This window comes from Gouania willdenowi, chromosome 7 (assembly GCF_900634775.1).
Source record: "Gouania willdenowi chromosome 7, fGouWil2.1, whole genome shotgun sequence".
In the NCBI taxonomy this organism is placed as follows: Eukaryota; Metazoa; Chordata; class Actinopteri; order Blenniiformes; family Gobiesocidae; genus Gouania; species Gouania willdenowi.
Window position 1 is genome coordinate 15,411,009 of NC_041050.1, and position 21,333 is coordinate 15,432,341.

General features: G+C 38.6%; 1 protein-coding gene across 1 annotated transcript in view; it reads right to left on the minus strand.

Annotated features, from left to right (window-relative positions):
* The window catches only part of LOC114466715 (voltage-dependent calcium channel subunit alpha-2/delta-3-like), a 177,859-nt gene extending 163,761 nt beyond the window's left edge, over window positions 1-14,098 (minus strand). The window contains exons 1-2 of the mRNA XM_028452390.1: window positions 13,565-14,098; window positions 13,240-13,321 (exon numbers count right to left, since the gene is read on the minus strand). Of these exons, the coding sequence (XP_028308191.1) occupies window positions 13,240-13,321; window positions 13,565-13,686 (204 nt within the window). The 5' untranslated portion in view covers window positions 13,687-14,098. The remainder of the gene's footprint in view (window positions 1-13,239; window positions 13,322-13,564) is intronic.
* Between the last annotated feature and the right edge of the window lie 7,235 nt (window positions 14,099-21,333).

The following is a 21,333-nucleotide window of genomic DNA, read 5'->3' on the forward strand; positions in this document are numbered from 1 at the left end:
GAGAGACGACTGTGTGCTTTGATTGCGGCATTAAGGATTTCTTGTGCGCGCTGGTTCAATGCCATTCAGGTCATGATCTTTATAACGCTGACCAAGTACCGTCGTGAAGTGCAGAGGATCTCTGTGAAACGTGCGCTGACAGACTTTGAAATCGGATTAATGCTGCTGATGTGCAGTCGTCCGTGTTGACGGAGGGCAACACAATAACTACAGTGCTGAAGTGACATAGAAACATAAAACTAATGATGCACCAAAATTCTGGCAATCGAAATTTTCTGGCCGTAAATCGACAATCGCACTTTTGGTCCATTTTCGGCCGAAACTCTTTTCTTGCTGAAAAAAACTGTACGAAACAGGATGTTTTGATGAGGCAGCAGCGTTTATTTATTATTTGAATAAATATGAATTCATACATTTGCGATGTTTTAATTTTAGTGAGGTTATTATTACACATTCAGAGCCATAAATGCTATGGGACTAAGAATGTGCATAATCATTTCTTTCAGCGTTTCGGTTTTCGGCTGTGGCTTTTTTTTTTTCGGTTTCTGTAAAACAAAAAAATATTTTCGGTGCATCCCTAATTAAACACTTAAAACTCCATTTCAATTCATTGCTTAGAACAGTGGTTCCCAACCAGGGGTACATGTACCCTCAGGGGTACTTCAACACACCTCAGGGGGTACACATTTGTCAATTTATTTTTCTAAAAATATGAGACTAATTTACGCTTTCTCACAGATCGATAACACATTGTGGCACAACTCTTTCAAATACATAAAAAAAAGGTGAAGATCAACACCTAAAATGGTCAAAACATCAGAAAAAAATGAGTGATGCTTTCAGACGAGCCTTCTTAGACAAATTAACAAAATAAAGGGGTACTCGCCTTAAGACAGAAAAGATAAGGGGTACATTGGACAAAAGACGTTGGGAAACACTGGCTTAGAAGACGCTTCAGTGCTCAGATGTATTGAAATACAGCCACTCCATGAGTCTGCTGACAAGTTGCCCAGTTTCCAGACAATGCACACGCTCACCGCGGTGTTTGCTCACGTTATCACAATATCCTCTTTCGGTCGCCTTGTTTCGGTGAGACAAGTGTTTCGAACATTTTCGGTGGCCGGAATTTCGGTGCATCACTATTCCTTACCACTGAAATCAAAGATATTCCTCACTGGAAAACAGACTAAACCAAAGAGAGAGGCCAAAGAGAAATTACTTAAGAAGTAAACCACACAAGTCATCAAAAGGCATGTACTTTCCTAAGCTGACAAATAAAACGTCAGCAGTTGAGCTCTTTAAGAATTCAAGTTGTTTAATCTGGTGCAAAGGGCTTCCCTCCCTGATTCTAAGCTTAGTACTTTAAAAGCTGGGTGTTTGATTCACTGTGGCATTTCTCTCAGGCTCTTTCCTCCAACAAAACTCTAATTACAGTATGAATCAGGGACTGTGTTGGCTAGAGTGGACCAACTCAAACAGAAAAAGAACAGTAACATTGCAAAAACTGTAATCAACCCCGCGACACGGGAGTTCTCCTTTCACTGTGTTTTCTTGCCCAATAACGAATACAAAAAAACAAATCTTGTCTTTCTCAGAATCAAATATAGCAACATCATGGTTTGGTCAATGAGAACAACAGAAGGAGGGGGAGGGGCAAAGGAGACGAGATGAGAGGATACAGGGCTCTGAGGAAGAGGAAAAGCCATCATCTCCCCCTTCCCTCACCTATTGCCAGCCATTCTGAACCAAACCTGACAGCTAGTCAATTTTCCCAAAGCTAAATCTAATTTGCTGCCATCTTCCCTTCACTGACACATGGTTACCAGACATCTTAGCCATCACCCCCTGTTGGCAGTAGATTGGCATCCTCATAAACCTTTTTCACACCGAAAACACATTGTCATCCACAAGGCTTAAGTAACAAGTTATACGCATACATAGTTCAAGTACTGAAACAGTTAATTCAAAATATTCTTAAAATACTAATATGAATGCAAACATGCAATGAACAGATTAAACAGGATTATGCAGTACATTTACTTCTATTTACGTCAATGCGCATGAACACTGCAGGTAAAGATCAGACAGTTGTCACATTTCACCTTTGGTGTATGCACTCAAAGAAAAAATAAAGAAACAGGTCAAATTGCTTTTCCCGTTTCAGAACGTGAATTCCTTTTACGTTTTTTTCCACAATGACAGAAAAATCTGAGGCCCTACACATGCTTCCAAAAAAAAAAAAGCATCTTCAAAGAAACGCATACTGTCAGCTGAAGTGTGCTTTCATTACATTACGTGGTTCATATGAATGTAAACCCTGTGAGTGACTGCATTAAAGACTTGCTTAAACAGATTCTCCCCCAACACGTAAACAGCTCTATTATTCTCTAATTGATTATTTTGTACGCTTGAGCAGAATATAAAATAATCTCCAAATTAAAGTTAACATTAAATCTAAAAAAAAGTTCTAAAAATGGTCTATATTTTAAATAACATCCTAGGACTACAGAGCAAAATGCTAGATCTCTTCACACAGCTCTGCACACATCAGTCGGTTTTATTCCAGATATATAATCAATTTTAAATGAATGTGGAAAAATAAGATGCAAAGTCATTTCCATTTCAGAATTAGGTAATTAGTCACACTTTTAAATCTGGTTAGTGTGACTGAAATGCAGATTTAAAATAATACAAATCTCTTTTTCAAACATGAAGATGCCTTCAGCAGCAGAATCTAACAGGGCTCTGTGAAACAGGATTTGGGGGAAAAAAGAGGTCATACAGATCATAGCGTACCAGCATAGAGTGAAGAACAGAACTGGAGAAGTTTGAACTCATCTTTTAACTTTAAGATTATAGGATTCTAAAAGCTAATATTAAAAAGCTGCAATGCTTCATTTTAAAAGCGTACATGTACAACGCGACCCTAGCTTGGGTGGTAGAGGAGTCGTGTTTGGATGGAGAGATCCAAGGTTTTACCTCTCAGTGTGGTTGATATAGTAATGCAATATTTGGACTATGTGGCAGGGTTGGGGTCAATTAAAACTGTAATCATGTAATTGATAATTCATTACAATTATGAGTAATTCTAATAGTAATCATAGTTTTTTTTTTAAATGTGTTGCTATTGAATTGTAATTTAGTTCAGATAATTCACTTTCAATAAAACTGTTAATTGCAATTTAATTAAGCACAAACCTGTGGAATCATGTTACATTTCTTTGGCTTACACATCTATTTAACAGTTATTAAAATATGTTTCATATAAACTTCTCCCACTACCTGTCAGTTCTCTTAAGGTTCATTTTACCATTTAAAATCTAGGGGTATACAGACACAAAAGCTCAGACGCCCAAACCAAAAATATTAATAACATTTTAATTGATAAGGAGGCCAAACAAGGTAACCGGAAGATGAGAAACTAATTAGATGATAGATTTTATATTTTTGTGTATTTTATAGCCGATTTATTACATTTGTCAAAACTGACCCGTTATTTATTTATTTATTTATTCAGTTTATTTCCGACATGGTTGCATTCACAGAAGTTTTGTTATTCTTTTTTTTTTTTTTTTTTGTACATGCCGAAAAAGGAGACGAGAGAAGCAGTTTGCTTATCCAAGTCCCATCCCCTGTTTTGTACACAGAAAATTTACATCAAAGCTTGTCTCTCTGGTCAAACATTTTTTTTTTTGTGTTTTTTATGTAGGATTTATTCTCATCTGTAGTCAGTGTTGTCTTTTTTCATTCCTCCTCTCCATCGTTGTTCGTGTCGTCCTTGTTCCCTGCAGATTTCATTCCCCGACTTTGTTTACGTTCCTCCAGCTCAAAAGAAAACTTCATCGTCTTTCGAAGTTCTTTGTTTTGTCTCTGCATCAAGGTTATTCTAGCTGTTAATAGCTACTGACAGTGCTGTGTTTTCCAAAGTTAGATTTAACCCTTTCTCGTATAAACACATTACTATGTCTTAGTTTATAAGCAGAAATTTAAATGTGACCCAATAAGGGAAGAATAGATTAAATTCAGTGTTTTGTATGTAGTATTTGTTGTAATTTCCATAGGATGTAGTTCTGTTTTCAATCTTTTGTCTTTAAGATGTTTGTTATATGTTTTTTTTTTTTTGCATGTGTTTGCATATGTTTCTGGGTGGATGTTGTCGTTAGTATTAAATATTGTAAGTATTGGTAAATGGTCGGCGATGTCATTTATTAATATTCCATCTATCATTTTGGTTAGGTTCTCATTAAATATGTCTATTTTGCAATCAGGATACAAACAACAGATTAATATGTTCTCTCCCTTTGGTCTCATTATTTTTACTGTTACACATTCTCCATTTCATTGTTATCTTTTATGTATGATGCCTTTTATCGTAAAGTTCAGACCTTTTTGTTCATTTAGCCAAGTTTCTGACAGTGCCACATTGAATTCAGTCTCCGAAAAGTAAGCACAGTCTGAGTCTTGTTTCCAGTGTTTATATTGATCTGGGTCCATGTCCATGATTACCATCAGTAATGTTGATGTTTAGGTGGATCCTTTGTATTTTCCCAAGTATTCCATCGTTTTGATGAAGATTGGTTTCCGTTCTCTTAAGAGATGCTAACAGAAAAGTTAACACAAGAGGAAGGTTATATGCTCCGTAATTGTGATTAATTGTAATTGAACTTTAGTAATTGAAAATGTAATCGTATTTGACATTCAGGAGGAAGATAATATTTGTATTTTGAATTGATATTGGAAAAAATGTTGGTCACCGTAATCACAATTGAGTTGCAATAGACCCCTATCAGTTTGCACATCTACTCCCACTTGGCCGGGTCCTGAGTTGACCCAAGGTCCTCGCAGAACACCGCTTGGTAGGCTGTGAGCAGCGACAACATTGAGCGCTCTGGCCGAGAGTGCCGCTGCCTTGTAAGACCACTCAGTCAGGGCTGACTGGAGACGTTCAGACTGTGCGGGCACAGCAGATAGTCGTGGGAGCAGGTGTACTGCAAGCAGCGGTTCCACCAGAGGCATATGAAGCAGGCCCAGGTTCTCCATCGCCTCACAGTCGAGGTACAAATCGTCCGGCCTAGCACCCCTGCTGCTAAACAGATGGTCCTTCCAGGAACATAACACCTCGTCCAGCAGCTCCGGGAAGACTGGGAGCAGTTGCCTCGCCGAACCCCTGGTTGCTTCGAATCGCTTCCCCTTGTAGAAGGTCCTGGTCGTCTCGGCTACGACAGCAGGCCAGGGGATAGCCAGTCGGGCAGGGGCGAGTCTGCACACGTCCATCATATCCGAATCGGGGAGAGATGAAGCTGGTGTGCTTCACTCAGCTCCCTCCATGAAGGGCTTTGCAGCCTGGGCCGGAGTGACAAAGATGTCAACTTCCTCTTCTTCCTTTGAGATGAGGAGCTCAGAGGTTACATCTTTGCCATCCCCACAGTCAAGGTCCAGGACATCTTCCTCTAGTGGAGGAATGGTGACGAGGTCGTGCTGGGAGACCCTGCTAGAATTCAGCTTCATTGCGGGCTTCACACAGGTCCCCATTTCCACACGACATGGGTGCCGTGGGGAGGGAGGTACGGGTCCTGTTAGACAGGCTGGTTTAGCATACCAGCTGTCTACAAAGGCTCTCTACCGTGTGCAGTGGCGGCAGGAGCCGGGGTCGTAGAGGGCCAGTGTGTTCGAGTGTTCCAGCCCGAGGCACCCTGAGCAGAGCTGGTGTGTGTCTCGACCAGAGATCTTATGGCCACATCCGCAGAAGCGAGCCTCTAAGCCCCCTGGCTCTCCCTCTTCCCGTCTGTGCTAGTGTGCAGGCAGAAAGAAGTTGGCAGCTAGCTTGGCACGTGGTGAGTAGCTGCTAAGCTAGCAGGAGAACCAACACCGTGGTAGGGTGGCGAGGGTGGTGTTGTAACCGGGTCCTAACGGGTGTGTTAAGCACCAGTCTCAACAGCCGTGATGCGGCGTTGAGGAAGTGGTGAACCGAGCTGAAAACAGGTGTGTTAGCAGTCGGCTTTCGACGGCTGTGGTGCGACGTCAAAGCAGTTCTGCATCGAGCATGTAGAGAAAGGGAAGCACCGGTCGACCTGGTGTGGTCGAGAAGACAAAAAAACATCCAACAGCAGCGTCCGGTAACAAATTCCAAAAAAAGGGTTCACCTGTAGACGGTTAAGCTGCTGCAGACATGAGATAGCTTTGAGCGAGAAGAGGTTTTTGAATGGCTTAGTATCATCCGCCCACTCTACTAATAGTAGGTGGGACTACCTGTCATGGATGAATACATTTCACCAGCCAATTAGGACTGGCGTAATGAGATTGGGCTTCTGAGGAATGACGCGGAGGCGTATATCCCATAGTGAGACATCAAAATGAATGTTATGAGAGAGAACCACCTCTGCTTCACTTTTCAGGCCCTTCAGATCCTTATTTATGCTCCATATTACCAGGAACTGTGTCATGGGATGAGTGGTCACGCAGGAGAAGGGATGAACACGAGGACCGCTTCACTCAGAACAACAAAAAGTGTTTGGGAACAGGATTGCAGACTCCAACTTTAAGTGTTCTTTTCAAATGATGCATGATCATTTTTTGCCTTATTGTAATGAAGGCAATAAATGATTACACTATATACTGCAATGTACGTGTGTATACCCAACAGGTCACTGTGTGTTCTGGGTATGAAGGCAATTAAAATATATTACTGCACCTTTATTATTAAGGTGCAGTAGTCTTTATTGCTTTAAAAATGGTGAATGGTTGCTCCAAATACATCATTTACAGAGCCTGGAAAAAGGTAAACTCGATAATAATGAAATGGCTCCTGTGCCAATTTTGTATCTATCATTACATAAGTGCACTATAACTTTTAAAAGTTTGCAGCGACAAACGCATTCACCATGCCATTCAAACATAACCTTTTATACATGTTTTTGTGGCAGGAGCTCACAATACAAAGAAACAACACACACAATAAAACAATTACATTCTCTCACAACCACAGCAAGTAATTCAGATTTACCAATAAACTATATACTAAATACCTTACACACGACAAAAAACAGTTTGTACCCATGTACGTTTTCTCCATACATGCAAACTTCACACAGTTAGGCAAGCACTAGCCAGGCATCAAACCAAAGTAATCCTTTTCTTAGTATAAAATCAATTTTATTTATTTCCAAATTCTGTTTAAATTTTTTCCAATTTCCATGTTTTCCGCATGATTTTTTTTAATTAATTATTTTTTAGAAATATTAATCATTTTTTTCAGTTTTTAGTTTTTAACTCCTGTGATGAAACAAAAAAACAAAACAAAAAAAGCAGACTATAATTAAACAAAAACAAAAATTGAATTTAAAATAATGAGTACGATACAATTAAAATGATCTATATGTCATATGAAGATGTGTGAGAGCAGCATTAGGGGATCAATGGTTTACTGAATCTGAGCAGATTTAATATTAAGTTTTGATCAACTTAATTTAAATTAACCTGATGACATCATTCCAGACCGTAATAATTAAACAAAAACCAATTGACGCAAGGATGCATCAGTTATTTCACCACGAGGGCCCAGAATATTTTACGGTATTAGAAGCTATAGTTATGATCATAAACCTACAATGTTTCAGACTCTACAATCCCTGGCATCGATGGTTTCGTCCACAACAACAAAAAACTTTTCCCACAGAACTTCTGTAGCACTGATGAGATGTTGAGCAGGTGAAGCTGATTAAAGCTGATCATGTTTTCATGGAGCGCCACAGCGCTTGACGAGAAACGAGCGGAGCTTCACAGACACATTGAAGTTAAGCGGTAACTGGTGGCTCTGTATTTAGGAGTGAGTGATGAGTTGCGTAGTTTTTTTTGCAGTTTAGACGGTGTTCCGTGTGGTTTAGACGATGTTTGAAGCAGCCAGGACAGGAGAGGGCAGACGGTGCACCTGATGAGCGGTCCCCGGAAACATTTCCCAATAAAAAAAAAAAAAACACTTTGCCTCACGTTGACGGCGTTTCATCCACATTTCGTCAATTCCCGCGTTCAACAGCGGATTCTGTTTTCATAGGGCGATTCCGTGATTCCGTCCGTGGATTTTAAAGGGCCCCATTAGTACCACTGGGTCACAAAACTGTCACATATGCGATCGAAATCAATCAAAAAAGTTGTCGCTAGGCCTGGGCAATATATCAAGATATATCGAGTTTTCTATTTTGGCAATATAGAAAATTACAATGTTGCCTATATCAATATATTTTTATTTTATAGCTTATTTTCTATTAAAATACTTGTTTTAGGAATCACTGCTTTTGCTACATCTCAGAACAGCATGGAAAGCACAGATAGATGGATTTCTGAGTGCGTCCCATCACTGACCTATCCCTAAACAAGCCAAACGACAGAACTCACTCACACGTGCTGTCCATTATAGGAGCAAAAGCCAAAAGTGGCACATGTTAATAAATGTGCCTGTGTGGCATTTTTCATCAGCAAATTTAATCCTTAAATGTCTTTCTGTTAAGATTTTATTGAGTTAAAAATATTGTGATTTATATCGTGTTTTGCAAAGTCGTAGCTGGTGAACTGTCATCAGCTGTGATTTTTTTCTGAATACTCCTTAAATCCAGCAAATACTGGTTGACTTTAGAGGACACCTTCCCTCCTGGCCCACAGTTTTTATTCCCCCCACTGTTTCTGAGAAATGTTCAGGAGGTTTGCAGTGACAAGCTTTGATAGCACACACACACACACACACACACACATCGATTCCAGCAAAGTCTTGTCACACATCATTACACCTTACTATCATCCTCTACTCTTTCTTCTGTGTGTACGAGAAAGCTGGCGTGCGCATGTGTGATCGAGCATGTTATACTTAGGAGAGCGAAAACTCAAGACACCCTCTGACCATCCCTTGTTCTCTGATACAGCTAATGCTTTTAAAATGGGAAAACAGATGTGCACCAATAGGTTTTACAGCCATCAGTGACAATCCCAATGACTGATTCGTTTTCATGCAGTTCTCGTCATCTGCAGGCTTTGGGTTCTTTTGGCGTGACATAGTGTGTCACTGCTTTAAATTCAGGGAATAATACCAGCAGTGAGGTGAAAACTAAAAGTCCAGCCAACAACACACACACACACACACGCACGCAGAGAGACACACACACACACACACACACACGCACAGCCTCCTCAGCCAAGCTGGCTGGAATAGACAGGATGCTCAATGATACATGAAATTAAAGATTTCAACGGAATAGCAGTGAGGGGGGTAAAAAACAACCGAGTTAATTCTCACTATCAGTGGGAGATGTTTAATGTTTATGTTCAATCAGAACTTTACTTTTCATTTAATGGATTTGTGTTTTCAAAACATGAACACACATGGACACGTTTGTGCAAATCAATGAAATGCTCTAGTCTACTTGTTATTAAATGATGTTTGAAGGAAATTATGAATCCAGACTCCAGACGTAAAAAGATTCATACTATTCACTGTTGGTTTTTTTATTGTTGCTTTTATCTGTTGAATTTGTTCCGTCCCTGTTTCTGGAGCACTTTGAGATTGCCAAATATAAAATGCTTTACAAATCAATGTTATGATGATGATTTGAGATTTTTTTTTTTAAATTTACATTTAGATTTTTACTGTCATTTAATAAGTTATGCTTAAATGTGTTTGTTTTATTTGTTTCCTAAACCAAGGAGCTTATAGTTCCACCAGCATTGATTTTTTTTTGTTTGTCTTGTAAACAAAATTACTAAATTGATTTTGATGGACCTTACGTCCAAAAATCCCTCTCATCATTGGCTAAATTCCACAAAATAATATCTCTGTTTGTTAATTGACCAATATTTATGAAATTTGACTCTGTTATGTTATTATAGCACCGAATTTCATCCAGATCAGGATTTTCCTGAGAAGAAAAAGGCTGTTCCCATACATTTGGACATACTGTATCATTATTAATGGGAATATATATTTCTTACAAGCCTGTAAAATGTGAATGATCAGGGTCACAAATCCAGATAACTTTGAACTAATTATTTGTATTTCATATTTTTATTATGGTTAGAATTGGTTGTGGTTGTTTTTAAATGGCTCTGAAGTATTAGTTTGACTCAAGCATTAAAAAAAAAAATTCTATAATGCTGACCTAATTTTGGACACACAACATAAAAGAGTAGACATTTGATACAGGAATGTATTAAACTATAACTACAGCAAAAAATATATATTTAAAAAATCTATTTGCATTTAATATTTAGACAACAGATAATTTTAGATTTTAATATTTTCACAGTTAAATTGAATATATTCTGAATTAAGAATTAATGGGGAAAATGACAAATAAGGATACATTTAAATATTTAAGTGTTTAGAAAAGCTCAAACCTGTTTACAATAGTCGACTTTACATATTTGATCATTTAAAACAAAAAACTGTGCATTTGTGTGTGCACATGAGAAAGGATATTGTTATTTCCAGGGGAGTTTGGTTACACAGGGTTAGAAAGCTAGCATAGGAGTGAACCAGTCCATCTGTCCTCAGCCTGGGGGAATCAAACCCACGCGAACACACACACACACACACAGACACACACAGGTCCTTTGTTCCATTTTCTTTTCAAACCAGCTCCCTCTCTTTTTATACCACTGTGTATCCCTCATTTCTTCCGACTATCTAAAAGCATACGTTCCCTTAGGACACATGTGGCCGTACATCAGCAGTGACAAGAGCTACTGGACTGGACTGCAACACAATGGACCATAACATACACAGTGCAGTGACATGTTTGCTGGGCATAAACGTACTATACTGTATGTCTGTACTTTAACTTAAGAGGCTTCACTCACTACCAAAGCACTGGCGTCATTATAGTTTGGTGTGAAAGATGCACTTTTTTTTTTGACAAAGAGCAGTCTTTTCTTTGCTCAATTAACCCCGCGGCCTTCATTTGCATTTCATAAAGAGGTCATCACTCGGCGGGAGAGTTATCTTCTTTTTGGAGACGGAAAAATGTGAGATGGGGGAACACTTTTTATCCTGTCAAATAGATAACAGCAGTCAACTGGCTTATCAGCTGCTGATGGAATCCATGCTGTGGGCCTATGCATGTCTCGTGCATATTTGAATAAGTAATGCAATGTGTGTGCGCGTGCATTTTGTGTGAAGTGGAAAATTCAATATGTAAATACCATCAAGGCTTCAGCCTATGCAATACCACTCATTTCTGCCATGGCCTCTGTAAAAATAAATAAATAATTAAATAAAAAAAATAAAAAAAAAATAGCAAAGTTGCCTCGCACTCCACCGTGCGGCAAGATATCGCAATATTAAAAGATATATCGGTTGATGGTACGGAGGGTATAATGCAAGTATAAGAATATTCGGTAACACTTTAGCTTAGGGAACACCTATTAACCATTAATTAGCATGCATATTTGTTACATATTGACTCTTAATTAGTCATTATTAAGTACTTCTTAATGCCTTATTCTGCGCATGGCCTTGATATACAACCAGTAAGCCATTAACTAAGAGTTTTCCCTCAATAACCTCAGAAGTATTACTTATTGGTATTAAGTAAGGAAATTGTTGTATATGAATTACAATCTTAACATGCGGGTTAGGATTAAGGTTAACCCTAACCCTAATCCTAACCTTTTTTGGACTGCAAGATAGCCATTAAGTGTATAATAAGGCATTAATAAGTACTTAATAATTACAAATTAAGAGCCAATATGTCACTAATGCTAATAAGCAACTATTAATGGTTAATACATGTTCCCTAAACTAAAGTGTTACAGAATATTCTTTTGAAGACTGTTATGATGACAAGATTTGGTCTTAACTTTAGACGGGCATGGATTGATATAAATGGATATTTGGTTTTATTTTATACTTTTTTGATTTTTTTCTTATTCCAATTGTGTTGAAAAACAAGCATATATGTTATTTTTCCAAAAATATATTCTTGTGTCGTTATTGTGAGCCTAGTATCGTATATCGTCTCGTGAAAATTGTATATCGTCCCACCCCTAATCATCAGAGACAACTTACACTCTGTCCCTCATTACAAAAACGTGCATTCCATGGCTCACAAACCTTGAAAAAAAGAAAAGCCCTGGAAAGGTGAGTGGGTGTTCAAGCTGGGATAAACATTCACTGTATAATTTCATATACTGTACGTTAGCGCGCGCAAGTGTGTGCGTGTGTGTGAATTGACACCAGGTTATATAGCACATGTTCCATTGGAGCGTTTAAATCCATGCCCACACAGTTGAGATGCATTACCAGCTTCTAAGTGGCTAAAAAGCAAAGGTCCTATAGTTAAAGAGACAAACGCTGTCATTTCTTTCAGCTCAGAATTCACCCAATACTCCCACAAGCTTGTCCTACTTTATCACAAAAAGCCACGAGTTCCAAGTGGTTGAACAGAATGGTTAACAAAAGCTGTTTATTCAAAAATAATTGACCACTAAGCATCTGGTAAACAGAAAACCTCTATGAGATCAGACTTTAAAAGTCAAAAAATGGAAATTAAAGAGTGTACAAATATCAAGCAATTTAAAAGAAAACATAAAGAAAAACTATTTATGTTGTATGGCAATTTTGAAAGTGTGTAATGTGTTTTTTGTGTGTGTATTATAATCAAAATCATAATAAAAGATGAGACAAAAATAATTTATTAACAGCATCAATGGTTAGAAAACAGATTATTTGTTACAGTAATGTAGGAAAAGGGGTGGAACTAATAATTTTATACTTCCACCCACTCCCTTTCAAACACAAAACGTATGTATATGCAGTAATATATGTAATTGTTGTGTTTTCTTTTTCTTTTCATCTGGAGGGAAGCCATCTGCATCAAATCTTTTGTTTATTATAATATTGTTTATTGTATTATTGCATTAGTTCAAAATAAAACAGCATAATCTAATCTAAAATTATAGAACTTTGCCTTTTCTGGTGGGACTCTTGGGGTTTCCAAACGTTTTCACCTCAAGACCATCAACAGAAAATGTATGTGGAGGTGACTGTCAAAACTCACAAAGAACAACCCTTGACTAAACTAAAAAAATAAAAAATAAAAAAAATGTAATTAAAGTTGAATAAACCTTTGTTTTGCATCTGTGCTGAATACAACATTGTTTTGGAGGTTTTGTGTTGGGTTTTTTTTAGAATTTGAAATTCTTCGGTTGAGTGCAGAACAAGTTCAGTCCCCACAGAATGGTAATCAAAGTGCTCACCTTCTGCAGCAGCTGGGAGCCAGAATACTTTGCTGAGATGGACTTCATCTCTCCTCCAAATGCTGAAGCCCACAGCTTCACCCTGCAGAGCACATATGCATGATGTGCGTGAGGGCAAGCAGAAATACAGGCAAAGCACTGACCTGAGACCTCTAACCAAGCTCAATCACCTTTTACTAGAGATTTGTGATGCCATTTGTAATAATTACAAATTGAGTGTTTTTTTTTTTTTTTTTATCTTTTAATGAACAGGAAATTAAATGACATTGAAAACGAACTTTTTTTATTATTATTATTATTGAGGATTATTTGTGTATATACTTACACGGACGCGGGGATGCTTTGGTGTGAGCCTCCCACAGCATCCATCCTGATGCTGAGAGTTGATAAAAGTAGCAGCACACATGCACACCGTGCACTGCAAACACAGCTCCGAACCCGCCGCATCTTGGGCTCAAAAATATAAATATATCCCCCCCCCCCCCTAACGCGCACAGTGCGACTTTAGCAGTGACACTGTGGTTTGAGTTGTCCTCGGAAAAATATCCAAACATGAAGAGGGAAAAATAAAGGAGATAAAAGTCACCTATGTATGTTCAGTAAATGGCTCATCTTGGGTAGTTTTAAGCGTTCAGCTGGTGCAGGACGCGGATGGTCAGAGTTTATCCAAAGTGGTACAGACCGGTGCGCGACCCGCGGCTGTGTCCGAATCGACTGCTGCTTTTTTTTAGGTTTGGGGGGGGGGGGAAGAGTCGCGGGGACGTGACAGAGCAACCTCGCCCACTCAGATCTAAAGGTGGAGGTTCAGGAGGAGAGCTCCAAACGATGCTGCGCACCAGAGCACGCCTCCTCCTCCCTCTCCATCCCCTCTGAGTCTGAGGAGGCGCGCATTGGCTACACAGGCTGTCGCTACTCCACACTGGTTCCTCCACACCTCCCGTTCACCCCTCACACGCACGACGCTGCCGTGGCCCAACCTTTCCCTGTGTGATCAGTTCAACCAGACAGGAATCACTGCCACGTGCTGGGATCCAAAGAAATGACTTTTCAAGACGCATAATTATGTATCCATCATATCAATGATGTCAAACACACACACACACACACACACACATACTAGTTCACAAGTGAGCTGCAAAAACTCTATCATGTTAACCTGTCACTCAGTCAGGAATTAAAGTTGCAGTATGTAAGTTTTTTTGTTTTTTGTTTTTTGCTTAATTTGGTCAAAAATCCATGGATAATCACCTTTGAGCTTATTTTAATTCAATTTGTTCTGACAGGACTATGTAATTTTGCAGCTTCTCTTGGCTCTGTATATGAAGTTTAAAAAATAATAATAATCACGGAGCAGTTTTAGGACCAATACTCTTTACATTATATATGCTTCCACTAGGTAACATTATCCGAGAACCTAATATAAATTTCTATTGCTATGTAGATGACACACACCTCTATTTGTCAATGAAATCAGATGAAATTCATCAGTAATTAAAACTCCAGGCTTGTTTTAAAGACATCACATCCTGGATGAGCTGTAACGTTCGCCTTCTTTACCAGAATAAAACCAAAGTAATTTTATTTGGTCCAAAACACCTCAGAAAAATTATCAGAGCAAATAGTGTCTCTGGATGGCATTACTCTGTCACCCAGCACCACAGTAAAAAACATAGGCGTCATCTTTGATACTGACTTATCCTTTCACTCATATTAAGCAAATCTCAAGGACAGCCTTCTTCCACCTCCGTAATATCTCTAAAATTGGAGTCGCCGCTATCTTACCAATCTACGGGAAACGATTCGTCGCCTTCCTAACAAGCATTAACCTAACCACTCGGAACATAGCCCAAAACCACGCAGGCAGAACTGCTAATACTGTATCATGTTTTTTCTGCAGTCTGTGCCTTCTCCTCACTCTTTTCTCTCTCTTTTCTGTTTTAGGTGTCTTGAAGCTGGATCTGGCAGCTCCTTATCTGTGGTTTTACGGCTCAACTAGTCTCTCTTATGTTCTATCTCTCTATCCTGTTCTGTACCTCCTTCTGTCCACTAACCCCAACCAGTCAAAGCAAATGGCTGCCACCTCTGAACCTGGTTGTGCTGGAGATTTCTACCTGTTAAAAGGGAGTTTTTTCTTCCCACTGTCGCTAAATGCTTGTTCATGTGGATTTTGTTGGGTTTTTTCCTTCTTATTACGAATGTTATGTTTTGATAGCGCTATGAGATGACTTTTGTTGTAATTTGCCCTATATAAATAAAGTTGCATTGAATTCAATAACTAGTTAACATATCAGTTTTTGCTTCTCACTTGTGAATTAGTGTGTTTTTGACACAAGATATCAATGATACATAGAGAATATTTGGCTTTTTATAGAAGGAGGGGTAAAAGCATGATAATTGTGTGCATTAGGAGCAGTGGCATAGTGCAGTGAGCAGTGTTAGCTGTGAAAGAAGATGGGATCCCTCTGGCCGACCAACTCAATGTGGTAGATCACATTTCACATAGAAGGAAGGAATCAAACAATCTAGTGCAAGGTGATCCGTACTATGATTACCAATCCCGGAAATTTGAATTGATATTGTGAGACAGTGTTTGTGAACCATTAACGTTGTCACATTGCATGGGATACATGAATGTACTTAACGATTCACTTTTAATCTTATAGCCTGATTTAATTTAAAAAAAAAAGGTTCCACCCAGTTGACAATGATTGTGGCATTGGAGAGTTTTCTGATGTTTTAGAGACTCTGACATGAAAGCTTGTATTACGCTGTAGTCACTGTCTTCAACGAGCAACCCCTCCCCTGCTCCAAAGCTCACAGACGGTCAGGTTTACAGTAACTCTCGTGCATGACAGTCCCATCTGCAGGTCAGAGCAGAGAGCAAACCCACACCACTCCGTATCCAGACTGCAAATTAATTGCGCATGTTATCGCCACCTGGGATATGCTTGTCCAAGGCTTATGTTACCACTCTCCCTCTTAGATTCTCGCTTCTCAATGTAGGTCTTCATTTTTTTTGGCTTGCTTTGACGTTTAAGCAAGCCGTTGTGCCCAACAATGCAATTTGGACTTTTCCCACTAGAACGCCTTCCATTTCACCTTCACTACCAATAGGACGTGAACGCTCATTGACTTTTGTCACTAAGCCAAAAGTAACAGCCACAACAGCTCATGGAACACTTGGTTTGTAAAAAAAAATACCTCTGAATGGCTAAAAAAAAAGCGTCCTGCTCCTTGTTTTCTAAAGCTTGAATACAGAGCCAAGAGAAGGTGCAGAGATTCAGTGTCTTCTCAGAACACTTTAAATTACAATATACTGAAAGGTTATTAGATTTTTTACAAAAAAAAACACGCACACAAACTTACATACTGCAGCGTTAAGGCACAGACAACATCTTGAAATATCCAAAACACAAGGAAAACAAAAATATCTGCATCTGGGTTAAATACTCATTTACAATTGTGATAGACACATGAGAGCAAGAAGGTTCAGATGAGCCTGCTGACTGACAAAATGGTACACAGAAGGCTGTGACAAAAAGGTTGAGAGCCACTACTCCAGGAAAAAATGAATTAAACCAGTGGATCTCAAATGGTTTTATGTTTTATGTATTCTTCAAAACTTCAAAAACACAAGATGTGCAATCGCACATTACAACAGCAATGATAATATAATTATATTAATGACACTAAATCACATCACAGCTGCCTAGGGAGTGCAGCCCACTATTTGAGAAACAGCGATTTAAACCAAACCTCGATAATACTTATTAAAACTGTTATCACCAATTATTTACATTGCTCCAGTTGAAAAATCAGACTACCCAGTGGTTTTTAAAAATGTGCCTGTTGAGTGGTATCTATACTAAGAATGGTATGGTAATTACCATTATTTTCAATAATAAGGCCTCATGAATGCTTATTGCCAATATTATGACCTCATTCATGCTTATTTACATTAATACGCGTTGTTATTGCTTATTACTAGTAATAAGGACATGGGTTGGGAACTGGAGAATCGCCGGTTCAAATCCCGGTGCAAACCGAAATGTTTGCTCTCCGTTTGCTGGAGAGGTGCTAGGGCGCTTCTCGAGCACTGCCGAGGTGCCCTTGAGCAAGGCACCGAACCCCAACACTGCTCCAGGGACTACAGATGCATTTATAGAAATGTATATTAATATGCACTGTCCATATGATAAATCAATAATAATGAAACTAAGACCCTCTGAAAAAAAGCCAATCTGTTTAAAAATGCTGCAACCATCAGCATTTTACAGAAAACTGGGTCATTGCCAATAAAGTGTGGCCAGTTCAAAGGCTCTCCAAAGTATAAGAAAAGTACAGTACGACCTGTACCATGCAACACTAAAACCTCGTAGTTCTAGTCCCTTAAAATCTCATTAGCACCAAGGTCAGGTCTGCATAATGTTACACCATTAAAGGAGAGAATAAAATATTGTCATGATGACTATGGCCAAAATGAGCACAATAGGTTCTGTTTATTTGCAATTAAGTAAGATTTGCTAGAATAAACAAGCCTCGGCATGGAAGAATCCATATCTAATTGATATGTTTGTAGAGAAACAAGAAAGTGATTTGGAGGATAAGAAAATGAGAAAAAGTGCTAGAATGCACAAAGCTGCTCGAGAGGCTGCCACTTGTGACGTTCCCAAAAGCACCAAATCTCCTCTTTGCCAGGTATTGGCAGTTATTTGGATCAGTGATCCTGATCATGGTACAATAATCATTCACAATGTAAAAGCTTGTAATAAATGTATATCCCCATTAATAACAACACAGTTGGTCCAAATGTATGGTCACCCCCATTTTTTCGAAAAATCGTGAGGAAATGCTTAATCCGGATCCATATTAGAAATTAAAATTTAATGGAATTTTCCATGGAGTATATTTGGTTAAAATGTTGTAAAAATCTGTTCAGTATATTTTTGATGTAATCCTGCTAATAGTCAAACAAATAAACGCTGATGAAAATGTTATTACCGCCTTTAGTAGAGGTAAATTGTTTTCAATCCCCCAGTTTCTATATTTATACAAAGATTCTGCTGCAGAAGTTATACTGTGAAGTAGTTTGTATTTATATCGGTAAACCATCAGATTTCTGTTTGAGGATCAGCATTTTTCTTTCATTCTTGGACAATAAGGACATTTGCCTCGATTAGAGTTTGTATTTTCAATGTAGAACCCTGAGTCATTTTTGCATTCTAAATGTAACTTTTTGAAGCTTTGCCCTGAATATCCCATCCTCACTTATAAGTGATGTCCTGTCCTCATTCACTCTTGCAAAGAAACAGCCAACACAGTGAGAAAGCACAGCTGCCCTTGAAATGCGTCGCCCACAAGATTCATTGGCTAAGACAACAAGGACAACGTCGACTAGGCCGAGCTAGTGATTCAATGTGAGGGAAAGGTGAAATGCCAAATGTCGAGTGTAGCTGCACCTTTTTTGCAACCCGCCCTCCTCTCTCTCCCATACTGGAAAAAAACATCCAAGTAAAATATTTGAACTCGATTGTCTGCAAGGTTGACTGTCCATACACAACTTAACCAGGTTTGGGGAGTAACAAATTACAAGTAACGGCGTTACGTAATCTGGATACAAAAAAAAATTGTAATTGTAATCCCTTACAATATATTAGAAAACATGTAATCAGATTACAGGCATTTTTTTAAAAAAAATCGGGGATTACTTAGATGGATTACATTTTAAAAGCAAGCAGATGAAACATCCGTCCAGCAGAGACAGTGTGCGTGCACACATTGCGACACTTTACAACACTTCATAACATATGAACACGTGAAACCAACGCGCTGCCTGTCAGGCTGCGTATGTGTCATCATGAACCCGGAGCTTTTACTGCATGGGAACGCCGTCATTTTTCATTTCAATCTAAAAAGGAAAGAATATCACAGCACAACGTGGATGATGACTGTTAAAATGTTGCCGTCATTCAGGGATTTGACAACCAATCTGAAGAAACCGCGACAGGTAAAATTGGCCAAAACACATAGAAATACAGTAAGATAAAGTGAAGCTTTGTCAGGTTGCTAGTACCTACTTACTACTCAAATAGTACGATGTAACTAGTATCGTGGGGGACTGGAATGTAGGTGCTGAAGTTTGTCCTCAAAAGACATAATCACCCAGTTTATATCGTAACTTCTGTACAAACGTAAAGAAACTGGATTGATTCGTAAAAACAAGCCCACACCAAATAAAACTCCGTAATTCATCACTCCGGTGTGATATACTGAGTTCGCATTGTACTGAGATTGTATATGCGCACTACCAGAAAATGAAGTTTGGCTACAAAAAATAAATTCATTTTTGTTTATTTTTGTTTCCAAAGTTAACGGACACGTGTTTTATTTGTTTATTGGCTTGGGTTAGGGTTATAATCTCAGTACGGAGGTAAACTCAGTACGTAACACCGGTTAATTACGAGGATGAATTCTAACTTCTAAGCTCCGACAAACCCTCAACACACACACCTTCGCCCCTCCGCTCTGCACCCTCATGCTGCCTTCAATGACTGCCAAACCTGCAGGAGTTAGAACTAGAGGTGTCCCGATCGGTCCAATATCAGCCAGAAAAAGAATATCGGATTATATCGGACTGCATCTAAAATCACCGATATAAGATCTCCGATAAAATGTTCCGCTCCAGCACTTCTATCCATAGGTGACTGTGGTTCACACTCCAACAAAGTAACCTACTGTTGCTGACTAATGTTCTCTGTTTGAGTAACATCACTTGATCAAGCCTTTTCTAACATTCCATACTACAAGATAAGTAATAAAAGTATGTATGATTCGTGCTGATATCGTATCGGATCAATATCGGTATCGGCCGATACGAAAGGCTGCAATATCAGTATCATATCGGAAGTGGAAAAGTTGTATCGGGACATCCCTATTAGGAACAGCCAACAAACAGCAGAACTGTTACAATAGACATTTATGGTAACGGATAACTTAAATCATAGTGTTCTATTATATTTTTGCTTATAATCTGTATTATTTTATCTGCACTGTGTTGTAAGTTAGCGAGTCCGAAAATGGATGGATGGATGTGTTGTAAGTTATATAAACATCCAGTCTTTAGAAAGCTCTTCTCATAAATAAATAAAAATTATGTTTTAGTGAAATATAAATATTCTGCCAGAAGGCTGCAGGATGCAGACGAACTGCATTTGTTAATATCAGAAATGTTCAGCAGATTGTGTTTGGCACACATTGAATTAAAGTCAGCACCTGTACATTACACGACCCATGAAAAACAGGCTGACATCAGTGTGGGGGAATGACTTGTAGTTAACATTGGAGCATCTACTTCAGTTGGCGCTTTTTTCTAATGGAAATGACAATTGTTAGCAACTATTTTGTGTAAGTAACCTTGGTAACTATAACTATTGAACTTGTTGAAACCTGACATACCACTTTCAGGTGGTGCTGTTTTGTTTTACATATACTGTATTACAAAACTGTAACAATTACATTTGTTAGACAATAATCATTATTGTATGGTCTGTGGTCTAGGTCAATGATGCAACTGAATTGTTCATAATTAATGAGTAAATCGATCATCTTTCAACACCTTTATTTAAACTGCTGTGGGTTCTCCCAGTTTGTGTTAAACTAAAGACTGTAAAAGGTGATTTTATGTTGGTTTGAAATAATACAGTGAGTAGGTTACACTTATTCTATCCTCTTGTGTATTTATTTGCATGTTTGGTGTTGAAATAATCCAAAAGTAGTCAGTTACATTACTTTAATAGAGTGATACTTAGAGTAAGTTACTGGTTCCATTTCGGATAACTTTTTAAAAGTAACCCTCCCGGCCCTGCACTTAACACTTTGAAAAGAAACCATAAAGGAGATCCGATATGAGAAATAAGCCTTTCAGAGATTTTCAGTAGATGTTGACACATCTCACACTGCATTGAATAGATGACTGAAAAGCTCTAAAATTACTTGTGTTGTGCGCAGGCTTCTGCCTGTTTGCATGAAAGTTAGCCTAATTTTCAAAAGCAGCATCTTTTCGTCAAAGAACTGCTGCAGATGCTTAGGCATAAT